The following is a 19,779-nucleotide window of genomic DNA, read 5'->3' on the forward strand; positions in this document are numbered from 1 at the left end:
AATTTTATAAATTTATATATATTTGCAAGTCTACCACAAATTCATTATAAACATAAATTTATTTTAAATATTTTTTAAAATCCTATTAATTGTGACACTCTAACTGAGAGAATATTAAATTGAATTTCATTATTTGTTTGCTATATAAATAAGAGTTGACAGAAAAAATTTACGCTTTTAAATGGAGATATCTTTGTTGATAAGAACTCTTATTCCTTTATTTTCATGAAATATTAATTTTATTTACTCTATAATAAATTATATATATATATAACTAATATCTATAATATCTATATATATATATACCCATATATATACTTCATATTATACGCTGAGCGTTTTTAATTAATATTTTAATAATTATTGCGAAAATCGCAAAATGGTATAAGACTTTTTTGCTCAGTTTACTATGCCCTACCTGCTCACGAGCGTTGTTAAGGGTGTTCTGGGAAACCTTGTATATCTTTCTTTGTGTTTCTAATTTTTTTTAGAATGTCTTAGTAAAATATCTTTTCTCGAAAAATAAATGTTGCAAACATTTTAAAGGAGGTCGTTTCTTTGTTGGATGTTTGGTTGAAATGACCTGGTTGCTTTTTTTTTCAATTGGCTTTTCTTCTTTGTTTTTAGTTTTTTTCTTTTTTTGCACTCCTTTACGAGATTTCTATAACTAAATTGTTATAAATTCATATTATTACAAACTGTTAGAAATATATATTATTTATTTATTATTTTAAAAAGAGAATTAAAAATTGTAGGAATAACCCACTATACAAAGTAACGTATTTAATACGTTTCAATAATGTGTCTTTGTAACGTGAATTGTTTTAGAGATGTATATAGAGATGTATATAGAAAGATAACATAAACGGTTAATGTCCGCATTCAGATACTTACATATAAAACATTATAGAAACGTTTCTTGATATTGTATCATAAACATTTTGTGGAAATAGTATTTAAATTTTACCATGATATATTACTATAATATATTTATAGCTATATAATATAAACTATTTTCAAGTATAATATATATTGTTATTTTAATATATTGTATGTAAAAATAGATTAAATTCAACAAAGTTATATTGTTAAAAGTTTTGACTAATAACAATTATATTATACATAATCGCCTATATATAATCGGAATTGAAATGGATATAATAATAACACTTCATGAAATAATACATGGATTAATACATTTATTTATTTAATTGTATAAGTATAACTCACAATTTATTATAATAATTATTATTTTAATTTAACATTTATATAAAACATAAAGATAAATTGAAGATTACGAACTTTCTATGAAAATTCAAAGTCTGAGTCTACGTACGCTGTTAACTTATTATTATCAGATTCAGAGTATTTAATTCCATGATTTAATGTGCTTTGTAAGTATCGTAACACTCGCTTCGCTAATTTCCAATGAATAGGGCCAGGATCCGCACAAAAACGACTGAGCGCACTAGCTACAAATGCTAAATCTGGTCGAGTCGCATTCGATAAATAAATTAACGCACCTACTAGTTCTCTGTATGGCACATTTTTCATTTGACTTCTTTCTTCTTCCGTTTGAGGCACTGATCGTTTCGTCAACACGGTACTTATTTCCATAGGGGTAGCTACGGCTTTACATTCTGTCATATTAAACTTATTAATTAGAGAGTGTATATATTTAGTTTATGTTAGTTTGATACTGCCGGTTGAGCCTTCCCTACTAACATTAATTCAAAGTATGTTACATATCGGTCCTAAATCTTTCATTTTAAAACTTATCATTAATTTATTTTTAATATTCTGTAAATTTTTAAAATTAGATGCTGCTATTAATAAATCATCAACGTAGATAATTACTATCACGCGATCTCGTGAATTTTCTCCTAATACATATACGCAAGGATCTATATCAGATTTTTTCAAACTTATTTTTGAGAAATACTTATCTAATTTAGTGTACCAAGCTCTTCCTGCCTGTTTTAGTCTATATAACGGTTTCTTTAACCGACATACTTTGTTCCGCTGATTTTCCATTTCAAACATCTCGGGCTGCTCCATATAAATTTCTTCGTGTAGATCTCCTTGCACGTAAGCCGCAACAACATCCATTTGATGCACGTGTAACTTCTTTTCCACAGCTACAGCTAAGAGAGTGCGTATAGTTTCGTAGCGTGCCACCGGAACAAAAACTTCTTCATAATCGATTCCCGCTCTTTGTTCGTGTCCTCCGGCAATCAACCAGGCTTTATATTTGTTCACGGATCCATCCTGATTTCTTTTTAGCTTAAATATCCATCTGTTGGTTAAAATCTTCTTATCTGTTGGCCTGTTCGTTAGCTCCCACGTTTTGTTTTCAACCAACGTATTATATTCCGTCTGCATCGCGGCTAGTCATGATTCTCTGTCCTTTCGCTATAGAATATCTCTCACATTTGATAGTTCTTCAGTATATAGACTTCGCCTTCATTTGATATTTCGTTGAATAGTTTTCTTGGCCTTTCGGGTTTTCCTATTCGTACCTTTTTCGATCGACCTGGACCTTTTTTAGTTTGCCTCTGTATAGGCGTCTCTTCTATCACGCTCGTAGAATCCTCCTGAAGTTCTTCATCGCTGTTATCCACAATTAAATCTTGATTTGGAGTACGAAAATCCTCCTCTATTGATTCGCTTCCCGGTACCTCTGTTACTTCTGTATTTTCGCTGTCTTCATGATTTTCCTTTTTGGTGTCTAACATGAATTAATCGGAATCTCTAACATTTCACTCGTGTTTTCAACTTCCAATATTTCAGTTGTGCTTCCTTTTTCCGACATCACACTTTCAAGAAAGCGTACATCACGACTTTTTATTATAGTCTTTGTTTTGGGACACCATAGTCTGTAGAGACACCATAGCCTTCGACTCGCTAGAATATCCTACCATCAGAGATTTCCTTTTGCTTCAAATTTATTTCCTTTTATAATGTAATCGTCTTTGATCCAAAAATACGCATGAAACCCAAATATGGTTTCCGTTGATTCCACATCTCGAATGGAGTTTTATTACTTAGGGCTTTCGTCGGGCATCTATTTCTTATAAAGTTCGCGGTGTTTATAGCTTCTGCCCATAGACTGAGTGGTAATTTTGACTGATGCAGCGTGCCATCTCAACTAGCGTGCGGTTCGCACGTTCTGCTATACCATTCTGCTGCGGAGTGTGTTCCACTGTCAGCTGCCTCCTTATTCCTTCAGATTCCAGTAGATCTGTAAATTCTCGTGATAAATATTCTTTAGCATTGTTCGTTCGCAATACTTTTATATTCTGCCTCGTTTCTAATCTGGCTTGTCGCATATAATTTTTAAATGCATTTAGAATTTCTGAACGTTTCTTTAAAAATACAATTTCAGTGTACCTTGTTTTATCATCAATGAAAGTTGCGAAATACCTTACACCTCCGAGTGATGTGCGCATTAGTCCGCACATATCTGAGTGCATAATTTTGTTTTTTTTTTTTTTTTTAACGTGGAGAAATGCTTTACGCATCCCCCGAGGAGCGAGAACTCCCCGGGGGTATGTGGGACTCCCCCGTATATATCGGGGTATACCCATTAAAACTCCACGGTGATCTTACTCGGCGATTGAATGGTGGGTTGGCCCTGGGGTCGCGTTAGCATTCAACCAGGACCCACCCCCGCCAGTCCCCCCAGATGGTCGGGGGGGATTTCCTTTCTCTATGACGCACCACTGAGAATACTCAGTGGTGCATCATCGGCGGCATTGCGAGACCACCACGCAACGCTGCCGCCTTCCTTGGGGCCAAGGTGCAATGGGGAGTGGGTGTTCCCGCACCCACCCCCCGTTGACCTCTGGGGGAGGTGAGAATGTGACTCTCACCTCCCCCCCTAATGGCCGGATCTTAGGCCAGTTTGGGGCGAGGAGAGTCTTATAAGACTCCCCGAGTTCACTGCCCCGTGGGGGAGAGGGGGAGAAGACTATGTCTTGCCCCTTCCTGATCCCCTACGACCCCTCATCTGCTTGGATGAAAGGGTCCAGATTCCCCTAGGTGGGGGGACTCCTCCACCACCTCCATTATGGAGGTGGCCTCTACCTCAACAACCCCTGGGGGGGCGTCAAAATGACCCCCCCACTCCACAACAGGGGTCATCTCTACCTTTGGGACCATCTCCGCCGGGGGAAACTCCTTCTCCGCACTCGACGGGGATCCTCTTCTCCTCGAGTGCACAACTCCTAGTACATCCTTCGCTCTGTTTTCTGACACCTTAAATGGTAATTGATGTATCTTATCCAAATGACATATCTCGCAGTCGAAATTTTCTTCTCTTGTATTTACGTTGAGTCCAATCGCCATTTCGTTTATGTTCATTTTTTTCAAGGACGTGTTCGAAAACAAGTTCAGTTACTGCCAGTAAAACGAGTGCAGTTGGTAGCAGTAAAAATTACTGGTGCTGCGTTTCGATTCTACTGTCAGTAAAAGCCAGTAAAGTTAAGAGTAAAAGTAAGAGAAAACAGGTGAACGATTCCAATAAATATAATTTTTCATTAAAGGAAAAGGACTTAAATATAAAAAACAATAATTTATCAATTAACTCATATTGGGAAAAATTATTAAAATATAATTATGGAAGAATATATTTTACTCGACAATGTTATTTTCGAATCTTCTACTAGTGCCTCTTCAAGTGACAGTGATGACCTTGAAGAGGTATTAGATATCATAATGAATATAATGACAAAAATGAGAGGAGAGTATAAAAAATTAGAAATTATTTGGAGCATGTTGTTGTACACAGATATCAAATTTAAATCACATTTTAGGTATATAACTATATTTGTATACGTCCTTTACAGAAAATATAGTTATTTGGTTAAATTATCATTTTATGTATTTTATGTATTTAAAGTATTAAAATTGAATATTTAAATACTCAATTTTATAACTTTAAATACACAAAATAAAGAAGAGAAAGAAAACAAGGAATAAATCAGAGGTTAGAATAGATTTGTTCTTATAGTAAGTATATCACCTATGTATGAGTTATATATAAATTTAACGTAATGTATTTAGCATTTTAAGAATATTTAATAAATACTTATATACCCTCTGCAACACTTCTTTTCCTTTAATGGAAAATTATATTTATTGAGATCGTTCATCTGTTTTCTCTTACCTTTATTCTTAACATTACTGGCTTTTACTGGCAGTAGAATCGAAACGCAGCACCAGTAATTTTCACTGCCGCCAACTGCACTCGTTTTACTGGCAATAACTGAACTTGTTTTCGAACACGTCCCAAATCGTTGAAATTTAAATGACCGAACCTTTCGTGCCATAGTTTGAGTCTAGTCGTTGAATTTCAATTGAAGATGATGCATGTGCCCTTGACGATGACTCAATTTCATCAATGACATATAGTTCACCATCACGTTTAGGAATCATCGCTGCAGAGTTATTTGGACGCTTCACTTTCGCGCAATTTTTATAAAAAGTCACTGTATAATTTTTGTCAGTCATTTGAGATACAGACAATAAATTATTTCGAAACTCGGGAACGAGCATTGTATCACACAGTTTAATTTTGTTCGTAGCACTGCCTTGAAGCTTCACGTTTAATTTTATCTCACTTGAACCGGTAGATTTTACGCATTGTTCTGTCGCGGTGTATACTTTTCGCGTTTTGTCATCTGAAATAATGTGGAATTTTTCCGGATTGTAACACATGTGCTTTGTAGCACCACTATCAAGACACCACTTCGTTGATTTGAGCGAATTAGCGTTTATCACAACCGCTGGCATGGCATCTTCCACGTGTTTAACTGCGTTATTCTTTTTCTTAGCTCTGCAGTCAATTGCTTTATGTCCGTTTTTACCACAATTATAGCAACTTCCGTCGAATTTTTGCATGTGCTGCTTCGGGTGATTCTTCCTCCACATGTCGAGGATCGTGGTTAACTCTTCTTTTCTCCTTCACAGACAGCGCGTTATTATCAGCGTCGTTCTTATCGATCTGTTCAAGATGTCTCGCCTCTTGCTCGATCAACTTTGATTTTAAGGATTCCACCGTCAGTAAATCATTACGTGACTCGATAGCTATGCAGAAGCTCTCATATTCGGATGATAATGAGTTTAACAACATTACCGATTGTAAATCCTGAGGAATTTTCATTCCAGCCTCTTCAAGTTGTTCAAGTTTTCGTTGAAATGTATGCATGTATTCCGTTATTGTCTGACTCGAATCTTTCTTTAGCGATATATTTGTTTATACAACGTGGCTTTTCTCATAGGTCCCTTTGACTCGTACAATCCTTCTAGACTTTTCCATGCTTCATTAGAAGATTCGGCCTTCTTTATATGATTCAACTGACCTGTTGACATACACAACAAGATCATCGCCAAAGCCTTGCCGTCTTTAGTTTCTCACGTGGCCTGGTTCTCCGCCGTCTTTTCTCACTCATATAATCCCATAGATCGTTGCAGGTCAGTATGCTACGCATTTGCACTTTCCAGGATTCATAGTTTGTCTCGGTTAATTTTCCGATACTGTTCATGTTTCCAATTTAAGCCATTTTTGTTTTTACTTAATTTTTAACCAGACTCGCAGTGGAATCACTCTGGGCTCATAACTTGTTGGGTTTTATGGGTTTTATTTATGCCACAAGTACAAAAATACACACGTATCTTCCACGCAGCATATATTCGCCATTAAAACGTACTAGTATATGAAACATGACAAAAAAATATTAAACACTTGACGCTCTGCGCATGTATATACGGCTCATAGCGGCACTAGTTAAAACTAAAAACTAATATATAATATAGTTAAAACTAAAAACTAATATATATAATAACGTACGCAGTGATTTGGCGCGTTGATCGAATGTAGATTTATTTCCAACAAATTTAATATGCATACATGATTACTTTCAATTATGTAACATATTTGATATAATTTCGAAATCTTAGGTATTATAATAAAATATAAATGTCCTCTGGATAATCATTGGATGTCTATAGAATATTTACCCTCTTTCATTATATTGGATGTCTTTTGAATTTTATGAGATTATTAAAAATTAAATATTATACATATTACATTCTTGAAAGCCGTCAGGTCTAATACAATTCTTATCAATTGGAGAGCTAGATCCTTCCCCCACTATGCCATTTGACGCCATTCACGAGCAAAGATCGAGTCAACTAATGATGGCATCTCGTAAAAAGGCATTAAAACTTGCACACGTCATTTTAGAATCTTTACTTGTTCACGGTTTGATACTTTATGACAACTCCAACGGGGCTAGGTAACTTCTCGGTAAAAAAAAGAGTAGAGGTTGTGCATAACATAAGAGTTAGTAAGAATGCTTGCTTTTCACAGCTGATAAAATTAAAAGCTGGCGTGTAAAAAGACAACTGTCCTCACGCAAAACGTTAAATTTTTAGCTTAAACATCCGTACTATCGGCGTTCTGAATATGTTTACATTTAGCCAAATTTGTATCTTATGGTATGTCGCGTACATTTGTAACCGAATATTCGATTTCATCAGTAGCCGCATACGGCGCTCAGGAAATTTTAATAAAATCAGCAATTTTAACACGCGGCGATGATTCTTAATGATGTTAGCAGCCCTACATTGGTGCTTATAAAATTTACATCAGAAATACTCACATAGGTATTTGAAATAAAGATCTGTGTAATATATGTAATCATATGTTCACTTTTTTATCAAATATCAATATTATTTTTTCAAATATGATAAAGAGATATAAAAGAAGAAATATGTTTTTAACTTGACTATTTTTACTTATATACTTTACTTATATATTTAATGATTTAATTATTAATTTTACAATTAATTAATAGTTAATTATTTATTTTACAAAATAATTTAACAAAAGTCAAAATATATTTGTTAAAGATTTTTATTTTACATTTATCAAGAGTTATTTAATTACTTGATTACTTGATTTACGAATAAAGTTTATTCAAATATTTATTTTTTGTTAATATTCGAACCATTTTATAGATCTTTCTAAACTTACATATTTTATGTATCTTGAGCACAGAAACTGAATTAGTTTGAACAAAATTGGTCTGTGGTTTTTATCTTATTTGTTTTTCATATAATCGTAATTTAATACAGTAATTATACGAACGTATAATTGTTCAAAATTTTTTAAATAAGAAAATAATTTTTTATAAACACTAGCAAACAGCTTGCATTTTTTACATAAGCTTAATTTTTTCAATTTATTAAATGAAGAAAGAAAGAAAAAATCTATATATTTAAAATTCATTTACTTTAATGACTTTCTTATTATTTTATATATGTAATTATATATATAATATTTTTCTTATTCTTCTATATTTCTATAGTTATATATATAAAATTGTTTTTTAAAATTTTTTTATAATATAAGAAAGTAAGTTATTTTTACACACATTTCTATATAAGAGTATATCGTATATTAAAATAGAATTAATAAAAGAATTTAGTTTTTGTGATTATCATATTGTTGCTACTATCTGATTGATTTTAATCGATTTTGATATTTATTTTTGCACTTATTTACAAATATATGCGCGGAAAATAATAACATCCTTTAAAAAAGTAGTATGTTAACTTTAATATTTTGCCAACAATAAGAATACAGAACAAAACGAACAAATTAATAAAATAATCTTAACTGCTTGAAAGATAAGTCTACGTAGCAATCAATTGGAGCATCTAAATGAAATAAATCTCTTTATTTGATTCTCAAGACGAGAATCTTAAAAAGAGAAGACAATATTGCTCATTTTTTTATGTTTCATCTCTGTATTGAAATAGCAAGTCCAACTTAATATTTACTGTATACATCTTCAAGAGATCATTTTTTAGCCTGTTATCAAATTATTTATTAACAAGGACAATTTATATAAAGAGCTAATATCTTATCTTATAATTGCTAAAGTGCTTTGTGGACTCATCTTTTTAGACAATTATGATTATTCTATTAACTTGTTGTCCCTTGTGTTTTGTATTCTTAGTTCTTATTATTACAAATATGTAGAATTTAATTTAACATATATTTTTCTTACAAATAATCGTTAGAAAATGAAAATTTATAAGAAAAATATAAACTGATGAAAGGATTGTTATTTGTTTATTATTCGCGAGCATCCTTACGCATCTTTGGATTTTATTTGTTGAAGATATTCAAAAACAGAATCATTACATTTTATTAATTAAAACTTTATTAACATAATTAAATTTTTTTAGAAGACAGAGCATCACAAGCGCGCGTAACGTGCGCTATTTATTATGTGTGTGTGTGTGTGTGTGTGTGTGTGTGTGTGTGTGTGTGTGGGTGTGTGTGTGTGTGCGTGCGCGCGCGCGTGCATATATATATATATATATATATATATATATATATATATACAAGGGTGTTCCAGAGCACTTGTGCCAACGCCGTGAGCAGGTAGGGCACAGTAAACTGAGCAAAAAGTCTTATACCATTTTGCGATTTTTGGAATAATTATTGAGAAATTAATTTACAAAGATCGGCAAATCCGACGCGAGTATCAGCCCGTTGCAAAAAAGATGGCGAAAAGGACGGTCCTAAGGACGGTCGCTAAGCGCGCGCGACGTAAATAGGCGCCATTGCCTCGCGGTTACCAGAGGCATAGACGAGAAACGTTGATAAGAACAATAGATTAGTGATTATTATTTAGCGACCGGCCTAGCGGTGGGCCGTCCTTCTCGCCATCTTTTTTGCAGTGGGCCATCCTTCTCGCCATCTTTTTTGCGGCGGACTGATACTCGCGCCGGATTTGCCGATCTTTGTAAATTAATTTCTCAATAATTATTGCGAAAATCGCAAAATGGTATAAGATTTTTTTGCTGAGTTTACTGTGCCCTACCTGCTCACGAGCGTTAGCACAAGTGATTTCGAACATCCTGTATATATATATCAGGGATGGGAAAGTTACTTTTAAAAAGTAACTAATACCGTTACTCGTTACCGAGTTAAAATAATAACTAGTTACCATTATTAGTTACTTATTATCAAAAGTAACTAGTTACCATTACCGTTACTCAAAAAGTAACAATTCGTTACTTTTCTCGTTACTTTTTTAATACTAACGGGAAATGAAATAAAGCAAATAAAAATTTATCTTCAATTTTATGCTTAAAAATTTTATCACCATAATTTTAAACTTATAATTATTCTTAAAATGCATGTAATTATATCTGGATTATCTGGATATAGGATATGTAGACTTACCTAAATTACAAAATATATGTTAAGTTTTATATTTTATGATATTTTTTATTAAAAGTTATTTTTAATAAAAGTTGATATAGTACAATATCATCGTTTAAGCGACCTTTATAAGGTGATAATACAGAATTACCAATACTAAACAATCTTTCCACAGATGCACTGCTTGGTAAAGCCGTATTAAATTGAATAAATAATTTTTTAAATTTCGGAAAGTCTTTTAATAGTTTGACATCAGATCTTTTTGATTTTAAAAATCGCTAAAGTTCTTCTTCTCCAAACTCCGGAATTGATGTCGATTGCCGATGAAAGATAAAAAAATCGTCGTAATTATCATTTTTATTTAAGTTTGGAGAATTTTCATTGGAGCGAATGTCTAACAAATCTTTCAAGAAGCTCTCAGCTAACTTTTTTTCCCCCAGTTAACCAATTTAATTTGAATTTTGGATGTGGGCAATTTGCAATTATTAATTCCTTTTTTTCAAATGTTGTACAAAATCTAAAATTTAAAATAAAATATGTAATATTATATATTATATATATATTAGATACTAAATGTGCATACTTATTAATGTGTTTTTTAAGATACGAATACTGTATATTTTTATTAGTCTTTAACTTATAATTAACCCAGACAGCATAGGTAGATTCAGAGCATATACACAGGATATCTTAAACGTAGATTGCGTATATCCCATTAATATTCGAAATACATACTACGATATTTTTTGAATGTACGGAGGATGTTCTAATGTCTGCACTAGAAGCCGACTCAGTATATACTGAGAATATTTCTTGGTATATCATAAGTATATTAACAAAATATTTTGATCATATAACCAGTGTTACTAGAATATCTCTTGGTATATTAATGGTATATTTGTAGAATATTTTAAGCATATTACTAATAAATTATATGAATATACATATATGTAGAAGATAGTTGAAATATATAGGTATATAAAAAATAAATAAAAATGTGAAATTATTTAGTAAAATTTATGAACAAAGCTTTAGATAAAAATTTCACATTTTATTTATTTTTATATAAAATATCTACTTTTTAATAAAAAAAATTTCTCTCGTTTTTATATCACATATATTGCACATATATTTAATTGTTTTTATACAACATCATATATTGCGTATATTTAATCGTTTTTATACAACATATTGCGTATATTTAATCGTTTTTTTTATAACATATATGGTATATATTTAATACACACATATAATTATATATTGCACGTAGTGAACACATATATATATATATATATATATCTATGATAAATATATATATATATATATATATAGGGTGTCCCAGAACAACCTTTCGTCCGTAAAATGACGTATTTCTGACACAATTCTAAGACAATTTTTCCTTTACCAAAATTTGATTTGAAGCGTAGTTTTTGAGTTATAAGCAAAAATAGCAAATCACACGTCGAGTATAGAAGGCAGGCAGGAGCGGCGCGGCGCATCGCGAATGCGGGCGCAGCTGATCGTCCGATGAGTGATTACCGCCGTATGAGTCGCTAACTATTTTATCTAAAATTATGCTTTAAATAAAATTTTGGTAAAGAAGAAAATGTCTTATAATTACGTCAGGAATAAGTGTTCCTTAAAATAACGTTACTTTAATGACCAGAAGTTGTTCCGGATCGCCGACCGTCGGACGCTGATTGCTACACGCGATGTGTGTATGTTGAGTGTGTGCGTAAAAGAAAGGGACAGAGTGAGTGAGAGAAAGAGAAAAATAACCGTCACCGCGACGGCGATGCTCCTTCGATTGTCGACAACTTCAAACCGATCGATATATTGATTTTCCGGCTCAGCTGAGAGACACATCGCGTGTAACAATCAGCTGATCGCAGCGTTCAACGTTATTTTAAGGAACACTTATTCCTGACTTAATTATAAGACATTTTCTTCTTTACCAAAATTTTATTTAAAGCATAATTTTATGTTATAAGATAAAATAGTTAGCGACTCATGCGGCGGTAATCACTCGTCGGACGGTCAGCTGCGCCCGCGCTCGCGGTGCGTCGCGCGGCTCCTGCCTGCCTTCTGTACTTGACGTGTGATTTGCTAACTATTTTTGCTTATAACTCAAAAACTACGCTTCAAATCAATTTTGGTAAAGGAAAAATTATCTTAAAATTGTATCAGAAATACGTCATTTTACGGACGGAAGGTTGTTCTGGGACACCCTGTATATATTAACTAGTTGAAAAACTTTAGGAATCAAAGGCGTAACAGCCTGCAGAGCTTGAATGCGGAGGAGGAGGGGAGCCGCGACTTATAAGGCCCGCTGGCCGGAGAAGAAAAATAATAATAATAATAAAGAAATAATTATATACTTAAAATTATTTTCAAATAAAAGTTTCTAAATAAATTTGATAAAAGATCTTCATTCAAAGAAAAACTAAGATTATTATAATAATAAATCAAAAGTTTATAGTAAATATTAAACGATTATAAAATCAATGTTTTTATGAAATTTTTCAAACTTAGCTTAGTCTTCGTGTATGATATCAAATAAAAACTTTAAAGTACTATATTTTTAATAAATGAAAATTAAAACTTTGCCGAAACAAAAATGCAGACTGAAAATAAGACTTCAAATTTATTCATTATTTTTTGCAGCTTCTTTTGCAGCTTCTTTTGCGTGAGTCAACCATATTTTTATCGGAGCTGATATTTGATCATCTGTTGCATTTGCATTAGAGTTTCTTATCACATCTGAAAGGTATTAATTTTTTAACATTAGTAATTTGTAAATATTAATTACTTTCAAAACAATTTGTTCAATTACAAAATATAAGAACAAATTTGTTTCAATGTCAATATAAAAAAATTGCTTAAAATATCAATATTTGTAAAAAAAAGTTTCTTAATTCAATAAGTAAATTGCACTAGATATTTATAAATGTATATATATTATTAGTATAAAAAATTATGCCGTTAAATAATTCAAAATTGCAATTCTGATGAATTAATTTTACTTACACATGATTACTTTACACAATTGTAGGTCTGAGAAGATATTTTTCTTCTTTGCTCCATACCAACTGTACTTCATTGCCAACTCGTTTGAAAAAATCTGCCTCATAAGCCGAATGCATGAAGTTTTCTTATCTTGATGGCATACAATTCGAGCCAATTGTTTAATCTATAATTAATATATTATTATACTATTAATATCAGTTGAATATTTTATAGTGTTATTGAATGACTTAGTTTTACTTTAAAAAGCTTTCTATTAATTATGCTAAAATGGAGATATGTGATGAAAACTCAAATCTTGAGAAATGCAATCTTGAGAAAAGTAGAAAATTATTATGGTGGAAAACTAAATACAAATAAACTTTTATGAAAATGTTAATATGTTAGTCCTAAAGTAATAATAATATGCGACTTTAAAATGTTTGTAATAAAATTCTCTTGCCCCTTAATATTTATCTATCTATATTATATATCATTTTTTTAACGTATAAACATTTACATTCACAATATTTTTCAGTTGTTTTATAATATTATTGAATTACAATTATTTTCATAAATTTATTTTATGTAGAATATTAAAAGTATAACTAAAATTATTCTATATTTAAAATTATTTTATATAAATAAAAAACAAATAAAAAAATTCTTTCGAATAAATTATAAATAAAAGAAAATACAAAGGCAATATAGAGCCGGCGCAGTATGATGGTATTTTATAAAAAAATAGAGATATAACTTATCATTAGTTTTCTATAAATTAAGTTGCTGTTTAACTTTATTTCCACTGCTTCAAGTTCATCTTTATTTTTGCGTGGTAGATTTAGGAAAATATCAATTTGATTTTCTTCTAAATCCAAGTTACTAATTGGTTGTCTTTGTGAATTAAACTTTTGATTTTTTTGTATAATACTCATTTTTATCTCCAAAGCTGTTAGTTTTTTAATAACAAATCGGCGAAAATTTTTAGTTTCTGTAAATCAATGAAAATATTGTACTTATATGCTTATAAAAACATATAGATAAAATGTGAATTTTATATACACAATTATAAAAATTCACAATACGAAATGACAATACTAGCCAATATTAAAAATGAATATATTACATATCGAAGATCTATTATATTATAAAGTATATCTTAATTCAAAACATAACAAAACAAATATAAATTACTAATACCGAAATCATCATCGCTTAGATCGGCATCAGTTTGTTGCTTGCTTCTAGTTGACAAGTTTTGTGATTCTGATTCTAAAAATAACGAAAGATTTTATTGTAATAATATTAATTATTATCATGAATATATGTATTATACATTAGATAACAAATGCCAAAAAAGATTTTGTATAATTATGAATGTGAATTTACAACGTTAAAATATTAATATATAATATAATAATGTATATATACAATGTATATAATGTAATAAAAAAATATAATTTACTAATATTATACCTAAATCATCGTCGTTTAAATCGGCGGTTTGTTTGCTTCTATTCTTGCTTGACAAGTTTTGTGATTCTGATTGTGATTCCAAAAATAACAACAAATTTTATTGTAATAATATTAATTATTATGAATATATATATAACGTTAAATAGCAAATTCCGAAAGGGATTTAATATAATGTAATAACATCACGATTTAATATATCTAATGCATAATATAAATAATATATAAAAATATAAAATTGACGTTATGCATATAATATATAGATATACATTAGTTATCTTACTGCGGCTGTATTCGCGACAGAATCAAAATGATCCATATTAAAATGATCTTGCACTGTAATTGATCATATCTGAAATTTCATTAATTTTGATCATTTTGATTTTGTCACAAAAGCAGCCTGCATATAGTTATTATTGCAACACTTATATTTTATAATTTATATTCATATTGAAAAATATATAAAAACGCACAATTATTACATTAATGTTAAAAGAAAAAAATGTGATAAAACAATTTTTTCTGTGTTTTTTTAAGAGATTATACTTAAGTAGTAATGGGGCAGGTATGGCCCGTCAAAACAAACCCCCACCACCGCGCCCTCGGGCACCGCGGGGGGTGTCTGGTGTTTTCCCCCACCACCACCGGGACTGACAGAAAAAAAAGTGGTGGTGGTGGGGGAAGGGTTCGTGCTCAGGAAAGAAAAATTTATTTTTTGGAAAAATTTTCTGATTTTCTCGGGACTTGAACCTGGGTCCTTCGTATTGCTGATCCTGGTCCTGGTGTGTTGAGCTAAATAAGAACTTACTAGAGTAAAGGTTAGATAAGGCATTTATGTTACGTAGTGGGGCAGGTATGACTCTTGGGCCGATATCGGTTACGGTGCTGGTGAAGGGAGTAAAAAGCGCTTTGACGTTCTGCAAGCGGGGCAGGTATGGCTCTTGGGCGATATCGGTTACGGAGACGGTGGTGGGACGGAAAAGCGCGTTCTGCACGTGGGGCAGGTATGGCCCGTCAAAACAAATGACGTCACATGGTAGTTGACCACGTATAACGTCATGCCTGTGAAAATGAAAAAAAGATAATAACACAGGAACGTGCAGGTTCTGTCAAACGCGATGGTATGACGCAACGAAAGAAATAGTATTATCGGTGTCTTATATTACGATGAGCGCCTATTGTTGAAAGAGGTTGCGGAACATCCCCTTTCAACAATAAAAGTAACGGAACTACTTATATGTAAAATGGGAAAGAGGAGTGGGTGAAAGAAATCGAGAATAGATTTAAATGTACAAATATGTAACGTTTATATTTAAAATTTTTTACAAAATCAAAATTATTCAAGAAGTTTTTACAAAATGAATAATTGAATAAAATATTTCTGGGATAATGATTATAATTTTCGTTTTGTTACTATCATATGTACAATTTGATTGAGGTAAAGCGAGATTATTTCTAAAAATGTTATTTCAAAGTATATATCGAGAAATGATAAATCTTTTAGCTGAATGCGAACGTTACGTTCTATTTTCTTGCTATTACTATTGATCAGAAGTTTTATAATACTGCTATTAATGTTACTATTGATAGGAAGATTTATCTCTATTTCGTTCATTAGATATCGCGCACATTCGTTGACACTGTTGGAAATTAAATTTAGTTGATTCAAACGAGCGTTTACACATCCAACTATATTTTCCAGTCCCAGAAAGGTTGCTCTCTGCATTATTATCGCAACGCTGTAAGTTTTCCGTTTTTTCGGTGTAGGCCCGTTTGCGTTCGTATCCTCGATGTTTTCGGAAGGAAGATCTTCTTGCACATTTTCGCGATACGCTACTAGCACAGCTCTAGCACCATATGCGGTAGTAAAATTTATAATTATTTTGTCGATGATAATCGTACTTTGTTCAATTTTATCACCGTTTAAGTACAAAGACATCTGTTCCATGTTTTCTTGAAATTTCTGCCACGATTCCATATCGAAGCAAATTCCTTCAGCGCTATGAGATGATAATTTAACAATCGGTAGAAAATCCAGTTCCTGTCCATCCGACGCCATAAGGCCCACATGAATTTTCTTCGTATAGGATGAATTCAGGCCATATGTTGTAGATAACAACATACGTTGCAGTTCGATTTTTCCCACGAAATTGCATTCTGACTTAGAAGCGCTGACTGAATACAAGGATTTCTTGAAATTTGAAATTTCCTTACGATTGTCCATGATAGCTGCTTCTGCGTAGAAAATCGAAGTTCGAATAATCACGCACAGAATACAAACGAAAACAACGAACTTTTACAGTTGAACTTGCTAGTTCGGATGGCAGGAAACGACTGAACTTAATTTTCCCGAATACTTAAATTAGAAAGATGAAATAGAAATGCGGTGGGGAAAATGCGCGCGCAGAATAATAAAAAATTATATGTGTATGGAATTTTAAATCAATTTAAAAAATAGATTATAAAAATGTACGTTACTCTCCATAGCTTGTCTGTGTCGCATCTAAAGTTCAGAGAATAATATTTTTATAACGTAGTTTTACAAAAATCGTGAAAAATATAATAAAGGAAAATTTTTCATATATATATATATATAAATAAATAAAATTGTATTCAATATATATAAATTTAGAGAAAGAAATTCTAAAGAGTGCCAAGAAAAAACAAAACGTGTCACATATAAAAGTTATAAAAAAAAAAAAAGATATTTATTTATTGCTTGTTGGTTTTTCCAAAATTTTTTCACGACATATTTCTTATAGCTAGCCGCCGGGAAAATAAAGAAAATAATAAAGATTACTTAGCGAAACAAAAAGAAAAAGAATAAGTGTTCATTGCTTGTTGGTTTTTTCCAAAATTTTTTTCACGACATATTTCTTATAACGTGCCGCCGAGAAAATAAAGAAAATAATAAAGATTACTTTGCGTAACAAAAAGAAAGGAATAAGCGTTTATTGCTTGTTGGTTTTTCTGAAATTTTTTTCACGATATATTTCTTATAAATAGTCGGCGAGAAAATAAAGAAAATAATAAAGATTACCGAAATTTTTTCACGACATATTTCTTATAACGAGGCGACGAGGAAATAAAGAAAATAATAAAGATTACTTCACGTAACAAAAAAGGAATATTCGTTTATTATACGTAACAAAAAAGAAATGTAAACGCGGGAAATAGATTATTTCCAAAACTTTCTTTGAACTTACCGTTAATCCATCATAAAAGAAGAAAATATAATAATAAAACATTCTTTCGAAAGTTTTGCATTGTATTGTCCTATCGCATTTTGTTTAACAATCCGACCAATACAAAATCAAAGAATTTTCCCCTCTTCCTAAAGAGCCGTTTTCTTTAAAATGTATAAATATGGTTCTCCGTATTGGAAAATGTACATTTTAAGTTCCGAATTTGAATTTTATCCATCGCGCGAGTTACAGTGCAAATAATTAATTATCATGTCGAATCTTAAAAACGTTGTAGAAATTTGCCTTTCACTGGCACAGAGTTTATGCGGCCAGAAATTTGACAAATTGTTATCGGGATTAACAAACGACGACGAAAAAAATTATAGTGTCTTCGGAAAGTTCGCTGGAGAGTGTCCTAGCGTGGTGCTCGCAGTATTATTCCGCCTAGGACATTTTTGCAATTTTCGCGAATTTTTTGAATATTGCCGGAGAAGTTATCGAATCGCGAATCTGTTTTGGTGAGAAAGAGAGCGATGCTGGTGGGCACATAGAATTTCTTCGGCTGCATTTTCATCGATTTCTCCAGAATTTGAATGGTAAGTTTTTAATTTTACTTTTATCGGGTTTAAAATTATAAAATATGTTATTTAAATCAAACAATTTTTAGACTCAACGCGTCCGATCGCGATCGCCAGAATCGAAGGAAATCGTTTCCTTCGAATAAACGAAGATCGAACCGGAAGATTAAGTTTACGCAGGAGACGACAAGCAGACACGTCGCCAGAGGCGGGTCCTTCACGTAAGTTTTAACACATATTTTATAGCGTTGATGAAAAACAAAATATTATTTTTCAAATTTTAAAATACCGTACATTTCAGAACGGGCACGCATAGTGTTAACTCCAGAACCTCCTGTTATCGATTTAACGGAGGGGGACACAGAGAATGACACAGAGGAACCGCTTTCCGGAGAAGTTAGCTCGATTGACGAAGTGGTCATATTCTCCCAGATTGCAAGTAAGTAAAAAATATTACAACGAATAAAAAAATAGCGCGAAAGATTTTTTAAACAAGAAAAATAATACAATATTTTTTAGATTACATCGCAGCAAACGAAGAAGTACGGAATGAAGACCTGATGGAGGGAAATGAAGAAGCAGAAATAGAATCGGGCGAAATGACTGAGGAAGAAGAAGAAGAAGAAATGAGAGAAGAGGAAGAAGGAATGAGAGAAGTGGAAGAAGAAGCAGAAGACGAGGAGAAGGAAGAAGAAGAAGAAAATGATATAAATGACGTGTCGATGATAGAAGAAGGTAATAACTTAACACATTCTTTAGTTCTTCTCTTACGTTTAAATTTTATTTTAATTGAAAAAATTTTACTAGGAAACTTTTACTCAACAATTATCGTCTTCGACATTTCATACACACCGGTGTACGATCACTAAAGATATACCGGCGTAACAGAAGGTTGAAGGGAGAAGATTAAAACGAGTAAGTTAGCTTAAATAATAACGTAACAATTTTACATTATTAACAAAATTTAAACGTAAGAGAGAAATATTTTACGAAATATTTCATCAAAATAATTTAATTGTTCTTATTTTTCACAGTACAGATCGGGGGTGGAAGAAGCGGCGAAATACAACCTCAACAAGATCAACATCAACAAGTACGCGTAGGAGAAGAAGAAAATCACTCGCATGCAGATGAGGAAACACTTGACGCTGTGGAAAACGAGCCCAATAGAAAAGAAGAGGAGGGTATATATACTGGCGATCAGGTAGAAAATAATTTTAGAAGTATTGTATTATTATCGGAAAACGTGCGCCAATTTAGAAATTTCGGTATAGAGGGACGCGAAATTAGTTTTCGT

General features: G+C 31.8%; 2 protein-coding genes across 2 annotated transcripts in view; one reads left to right on the top strand and one right to left on the bottom strand.

Moving 5' to 3' along the window:
* LOC140670241 (uncharacterized) overlaps positions 1-19,779 on the top strand; it is a 109,235-nt gene that overhangs the window by 737 nt on the left and 88,719 nt on the right. The gene's annotated exons all lie outside the window — the stretch shown is intronic.
* LOC140670240 (uncharacterized) lies at positions 16,113-17,186 on the bottom strand. Its single transcript, XM_072900812.1, has one exon. The coding sequence runs from the start codon at positions 16,941-16,943 to the stop codon at positions 16,113-16,115; it is 831 nt and encodes a 276-aa protein (XP_072756913.1). The 5' UTR covers positions 16,944-17,186.

The sequence above is a fragment of the Anoplolepis gracilipes genome, chromosome 10 (assembly GCF_047496725.1).
Source record: "Anoplolepis gracilipes chromosome 10, ASM4749672v1, whole genome shotgun sequence".
NCBI classification, from domain to species: Eukaryota; Metazoa; Arthropoda; class Insecta; order Hymenoptera; family Formicidae; genus Anoplolepis; species Anoplolepis gracilipes.

Coding starts and splice junctions, on each gene's coding strand:
- LOC140670240 (XM_072900812.1), bottom strand. CDS start 16,943: ATGGACAATCGTAAGGAAATTTCAAATTTCAAGAAATCCTTGTATTCA.